Here is a 6,970-nt window from a genome sequence, read left to right as displayed (position 1 = left end):
GCACGCACTGCATGTGTATCTGGGTCTTACGCGCTTTCGTGCTATAAATATCATAGTCTCTGTGCGTAAAAGCCAGAAACAAGCATGACACAAAAACACCAGGACTTGTGGCTCGTATAGCGTGTGAAGATGGGGGGAAATGCAATTCTATTGTTTAGGTAAATGCGCCTGCATGGTTTATTAAATTGGACATGCATATAATAATATAGGATTCGGAGCATCCCCTAGTTGTGATTGTGGTGAACTTGCTTTTCCCTATTCTCTCCATACACCATACTGATCAGGAGCGCAGCCGTTCACAGCCTTATATAGTCCAAGCACACACACACACACACACACACAGAGAGAGAGAGAGAGATGGGAGGGGAGGGGGGTCCATAAGGGTGGGCTTTGCATATTTCTAATGAAACCAATGAGAATGCCCAGATCCGAGCAGCCGGGCGAGGGCAGAAGAAAAGCGACTGCAGTTTAGGAGGGGTGTGTGGTGTATGTGTGTGTGCGTCTTGTGTGCATATATGTGTGTGTGTGTATATATCGGTCGGTTTTAAGACGCTGTCATGGCAGTGCAGTGTGCCAGATGTGTGTGTCACTAGCTCGCCTCTGGTCAGAGAGTTAAGACTCGGAGTGCTCGCGCGAAGGCTCGCGCTTCGAACCCAGAGCCACAGGCAGACCAGCGGTGAGTGCGCGCGCTTACACTTTTGTCGTGACGGAGGATTTTTTTACGCTCACATCATCACCGGAGCAGACGAGAGAAAGATCGGCTGTGCGTGTTGAACAGGCTCCGCGTCTCTCCGCCGCTGCTTGAAGGAAATGGCGAGTGGGGAGAGGGAGAGAGGCGCGCGCCGGCTCACCAGCGCAGGAAACCGGAGCTGAACGAACGCACGCGCGCAGCCTCCGCTTGCTTTTCACAAGAAAAACCTCTTTCCTTCACTCAGAACGACGCTCCAGCGAGCGGATTTTAACCACACAGGATTGTTCTTACTTGTTTTTTTTTTTTCTTTGTAAGGTTATTGTTATATATATATTTTTTATTTGCAAATTTTTATAAACCCAAGGACGCGAGGATGCATGTTGGATTAGCGTTGATCCTCTTAACGGGAATCTTTGTCAAAGCGAGAGCTATCAAACCCGGTAAGTGACAGCCGATGATGTGTGTTTATTTATGCGCAGTGTTGGTTTAACCAGGATTTGAAGGGATTAGACTATGAAAACTGCTGCATGTTGGCGGAGGAAGGTTTTTTTTTCAGCGATCTGAGCTGCTCACCTGTCCGGTCCAGTTCTCTAAACTTTAAGCATTAACTATGATCATCTAGTGTATAATCCATGCTCATCTTTAAGTCAGCAAGGGACAACATCATAAGATCTTAAAGTGTGAACATTTAAGTCAACACCATGTTAAATTAATGTAACCTCAAGTCGAGGTTATTTGCGTAACTCTTTTAACAATTTCAAAAATCAGATTTGCTTTTCCAAAAAAAAAAAAAAAAAACTCATAATCGGGTTTAAGTTTTAAGTTTAAGCGCGCGGTTATTTAACGTTTAAATGAACGTCCATAGATTTAAAGCATAGGTTTCTGGTTCAATACGGACTCAGAGACTCAGACATGGACTTTCTTTTTTTGGTTGTTTGTTTTGCTTGGTAAAAGAAAACTGATAATTAGTCCTACTTGCTGCGTAGTAGCTTATCTAAATAGGAGCAAACATAGAAACACCAAATTCCTAAATTCCTCTCACTTTTTTATTTTTTTTATTTTAGTTATTTCTGTCCTGGTAAAAAAAAAAAAAAAAAAAATCTCACATAATAGGCGGTAAGATCTACTGCTAGTTCAAGTAGTGCTTGGTAAAAGTTATGTCGTATAAGATCATTTTTGTTCTGAAATGAAAAAGTCAATAGCAATAAAATGTACAGTACATGTGTCCAAGTTAAACCGAGAATCAAACTAATACATTGTAATAATAATAATAATAATAATAATAATAATAATAATAATAATGCAATTTAAGGAATCTCAGCTAAAGCAGAAGTTAAATGTTTATCTTGTATTAGGAACAAGTTTAGTCTAATCATGTTGAGGCTACTGTCTTACTTTGTGTTCTTATTAAAAACTCATGTGACTCAGATTTGCGAATGTTTCTGAGAATCATGTGTGGCCTTCACGTGCCTTTCTTAATGCAAGCCAATAAGAAAAGCAACAAACCAACGGCAGGATGTTCAAAAGAAATGAAAGAAAGGAACAAAGAAAAGGAATGAATTTAAAAGATGCATTCTTTGCGTCAGCAAAACGTGCGTAAAGGGGAGGAAAGGCTTATACCAAAACTGTGGTACTTGCGCATATTTGTGTGCTTGATTTCGTTTGTTAAAATAATTATATGTTTTCGTGTTTCATTCATTATCGAAATCCCTGTTCCAACTTGGATTATATTCGGATTTCTGTTTTGTTTTTTCCCCCAACGACATTGTGTGCGTTTTTATTCTTTGCATTGTGTCTCAGTTCCAGACCAATGTGGTGGAAACATCCGGATCACCAGTGCCAACTACCTGACCTCTCCAGGCTACCCGGCTTCGTACGAGCCGTCGCAGAAGTGTGTGTGGGTGATCACGGCTCAATCATCTCACCAGCGCATCCTCATCAACTTCAACCCGCACTTCGACCTGGAGGACCGCGAGTGCAAGTGAGTACCTCTCTCTCTCCCTCTCTCTCTCTCTCTCTCTATCTGAGTGTGTCTATGTGTTACCGTGTGCGTCTGCATGTTTGTGCAGTGAAGGGGCGCCACCTAGCGGCAGGTCCTACTCACGGCCTGAGGGCTGCTCTATACACCAAAGTGTTTCCTGGCTTATTGATTTTGGCGGCTGTGTTCAGCAGATGAGTGGTTCATATTAGTTTTGAATGGATTTAATGTTGTCGATCTGTGATGAAGTCTTGGATAAGTGCTTTTTACTCTGCTCTTATACAAGTTCAATGATTATTTGCAGCTATGAAATGCTGTTTGTTTTGTTGAGCCATTTAGCAACACATGGAAAAAAAAAAAGCGATGCTTTATGAAACCATCCTTCAAGTAGCTGCAGTTGCGTCTTGATTAAGTGGTTGCGTGATTGGAGAGATCTGAGTACTGTCAGCAACGTGAGAGTTACACAATAAGGCATGCTGCCGCTCTGTCACTGTCTGAAATCTCGCCTTCCTTCACCCTCTTCTTTGCTTCCTTTGTTTGTGCCGGAGGGTTTAGGCTGGAGAGTGGCGGTTGAGGGCTGTCACCCATGTGCTTGTCTCTGTTGCACCAACCTCTAAACCCGGATAGTCTTCCGCCCTAAGCCTTTTGTGTCCACAGAAAGCCTTGTATTAATGGCACCCTTTATCAGGATCTTTACCTTTTTACAGTCCTAAACCTACAGAGATTTACAGCTTCTGATGACCCTGGGTTCCATGCACAAAAGGGGATCGTTTCTTCTCTGGGGTCAGGTTTCCTTACCCAGACACACACACACACACACACACTCACAAACACACCGTTTTTATAGACTGTATAGATTGGAGTGAAAAAGGACACGTGGTCAGGAGACAATGTAACCCTAAGCCGCCTAATGAAATTACCCAGGAATGAGTTTCCTCTGTTTAAATATGCTGGGTAAAAGAAGCACCGCTGGAGGCAATAAACTGAAAAAGAAAAGAAAAAATGCATTCTGTCCTTAGTTTAGGAAAGATTTCAGACAGCTGACTTCAGCTATTAATTAAAACATTACTGATATTTGTGCTTAATCTAATTTGCTACTTGTAAACATCCTTGCCTAACGCTGATTTGTATGTTAGTTTGTTGGTTGCTCGTTCATTTGCCGGTGGATGTTGTAGGTATTGTTGTACATGCCCTCTCGCAGAGCGCCCTCATTATAGTTGGATTAAAGCCAGTGTGTATTTTACCGGTCTGATCAGTCACGGCTTGTAAACCCCAGCATTAAAGCATATTCCAACAGCTAACCTGGAACGACGTCTGTGAAATCTTATCAGCTCACGGCAAGGTCGCTAAGGAACTTTTTTCTTTCTGTTTTGAAGTCAGTCTGAACATCTTGACTATTCTAGTTCACCTTTGACCACTCTCGAACCATCTGTTGTTTTACATTTGATTTGCAAGGACAAGGTTTCATCGGATTTCAGTTCGCTTGACGAGCTCTGGTCCTGAGTAGTACTTGAATTCCGAATTAGGGTCTTTTCCCACTTAGTAGAGCCACAGCCATATGGAGACATATATATATTTTTTCACTAATTTGATTTCAAGTAGAGCTGGGCATCTGCTCAGTGGGTCTGGTGTCTGCAGATTGGGGATTGTTTTCCTGACTTCTGCTTTCAGCTGGACGGACATTAAGAGGCCTCGCATGACAGAAACCGTTGAAATGGACTTCTTATCAGATGGAATCTATAGTGTGGTGATGTAATTAGCTGCATATGGAGCACACATGTTCCTCTTGTTCCTGACATGTCTGTTATCAACAAATCAAACAAGAAGAGCTGCACAGCCAGTGATAAAAGTCACTGATTGTCACACGTGATGTGTGTAAGACAAAGCAAGAGAGAGAAAACGGGAGTGCAGTCTGTCAATAGATAAGTGCTTAAGTGGTTCTTGAGTATGGCTCTTTCTTTTAGCGAGTTTGTACTTCTCGTCTTTTCAAAAACGAGTTGCACACCCATGGAGTTTGAGCAGAAAGCTGACCTGTGAAGACAAATATTTGAACTGTATTCTTTTCACAGCAGTGAGCTGCCTCCCACATGCCTGTCTGAGTGAGCAGGTTTCCTCTTAGTCACCTCCGGGAGCTTTACGTGTGTTCAAACCTGACGATCTACTGCAGAAGCCTTGTGTTCCTTTGACCCCCACTCCAGAAGGGTGTAGTTTGAATGCAGCGTGTTCACTTGAACGCTCGCAGGAGACGTGCGACAGTTTTGCTGGCTCTGTCAGACTGGGACCTTCAGTATTAGGCTGAGAAATAGCTCTTGGCACGCACAGCAGGTCTATTAAAACTGGTCGAGTGTCTCTGAGGCTTGGCTCTTGGCACGCTGCATGGTTGGAGCTTGTTTTTGTGTATGTTGTGTCAGAAGCAGCGTTCTGCAGGTACGTGACACATTATGAATCACTCATGCGTGCAGATTTGCTGACCAGATGCAAATTTTGTTCGCACTTACAGGCACCTGCTTTTAAGAAATGATGGCATGCAATTAAGGAGAGATGAATGAAAGAACGGGAGTGAAGCAGGGACATATGCTGCAGATTCCTCTGAGAACACTGGATGTTTGTAACCAGCAGTAGAGCAATGTGTGTGTGTGTGTGTGTGTGTGTGCGTGCGTGGGGGGATGTTGGAAGAAGGCAAGTAATATTCAGGGAATGCATACTTAAGAACAGCCCATTGTAGGAGAAGTCATTAAACGTCTCCCGGCCTCTTAGTGTTTCTGAAGTTCCAGAGCCCCCCTGTCGCTCAGCAGAAACCTAACGCCTCGAAGCGCAGTCTCTCCTCTGTAGCGAGGCCTCGGCCTCTGCGCTGTCCCGCTGGTTCAGCCCACAGAACAGCACACACCCCGCTGGCAAAGCAAACACGCTGTACTCGGCTCGCACACAACACACATCCTGCCACTTGGTTGACAGAGAGGAGGCTGGGATATGGCACGGCTTTGATTTACTGAGTGTGGATAATGCAGGGAGATGAATTTGAATGAAACATAGACCACAGGTTGCTGTAGGCTAAAAACCTCCCACTGTGGATGTGAATCAGTCGAAAGAAAAGTACACAGGGTTTTGTTTATGTGTGTGTGGAGAAAAGCTTTCTCATGGTCTGTGTAATGTGTGATTCTCATTGTAAACCCACCTTGCATCTTTAAGACTTGATGGAGGCACCACATCAGAAACGTTTGCCAAACCCCTCCTGAGCCAGTGGAACCTTGTGTGATGCCTTCCACCATGCACTCAACACATAGAGCATGTATAGAGCTGGACACTGGGATGATATCCTTGTCATATCTACTGGATATCTTTTATATAGTTCTTTATATATCACAGTCTACATGTTTTCCAGTTTCCTCCTACAGTCCAAAGACTTGTCGTAGGCTTTCCAAATTGCATGGCGTGTGTGATTGGGTGTGTAAATGTGTGTGCGCTTGTTCCCTGTGAGGGGTTGGCAACCCATCCAGTCCGTCCGCTGCATTAAGTTCTCTGGGATAGGATCCATGCCAGCCGCGACCATACACAGGATAAGCAATACAGAAGATGGATGGATGGATGGATGGATGGATGGATGGATAATTTAATTTGCAGGTATAGTTTATGGCTAAGTACACCAAAATGGTACCAACATCCATTAGCAAACCCACAGCAGAACTAAATATTGTGGTACATACAGTAAGAGGTGAATCCTCATATTGAACACTCTCTCACCTACACAAACCTTTATTTATTTAATTAATTATTTATTTATTTATTTATTAATTAAGTCCTTCTCGCCTCCCTTTCACAGTCTTGAGCGACTAAGAGAAATCTGGACAGCGTGCTCGTTCATCAGTGGTTGTCACGGTGGTAGAAATAAAGAAGACAGGAATGTAGTGGCCCTCTTTTATCCTGCACTGACTGGGCTTTTTAAAAAACAGGGAATGCTCTGACCTCAGGGCCCGCGGAGGAGGACTGGGCTGACAGCGATTGTTCCTGTTACTTATGACTCGGGTTAACAAGCGTAAGCTGTGTAGAGCATCAGAGAAGCTTTGAGAAGCTGCGGGATCAAACGCAGTAAGTATTGTGCTGCAGTTGTTCCGAAGCAGCTGGCGGGACGAGGAGAGCAGCTTTTGCCTCCTGAAACAGGTGCAAGGTTTGAATGCGGCCTCCTGAAGAAGTGCCATAGTTGTTTGTTTCCGATAACAGCGTGCACGCAGCGTGAGGCTGAAGCGTTGGCCGGCTAAATTCGATTGTACCGCGGGGGTGAAAGCAGTTTATTAGGTGGTGGA

The 6,970-nt window shown here is 43.9% G+C and overlaps 1 protein-coding gene across 3 annotated transcripts in view; it reads left to right on the top strand.

Moving 5' to 3' along the window:
* The first annotated feature begins 423 nt into the window (after nt 1-423).
* nrp1a (neuropilin 1a) overlaps nt 424-6,970 on the top strand; it is a 67,957-nt gene continuing 61,410 nt past the window's right edge. For 2 of the 3 annotated variants that reach the window (XM_053495309.1, XM_053495307.1), the window contains exons 1-2: nt 424-1,131; nt 2,492-2,672. In XM_053495309.1, the coding sequence (XP_053351284.1) occupies nt 1,065-1,131; nt 2,492-2,672 (248 nt within the window). In that variant the 5' untranslated portion in view covers nt 424-1,064. The remainder of the gene's footprint in view (nt 1,132-2,491; nt 2,673-6,970) is intronic. The other variant, XM_053495310.1, reaches the window with a different exon arrangement.

The sequence above is a fragment of the Clarias gariepinus genome, chromosome 4 (genome assembly GCF_024256425.1).
Source record: "Clarias gariepinus isolate MV-2021 ecotype Netherlands chromosome 4, CGAR_prim_01v2, whole genome shotgun sequence".
NCBI classification, from domain to species: domain Eukaryota; kingdom Metazoa; phylum Chordata; class Actinopteri; order Siluriformes; family Clariidae; genus Clarias; species Clarias gariepinus.
The sequence above is the reverse complement of the archived record's forward strand: the minus strand, read 5'-3'. Positions and strand labels throughout refer to the sequence as shown.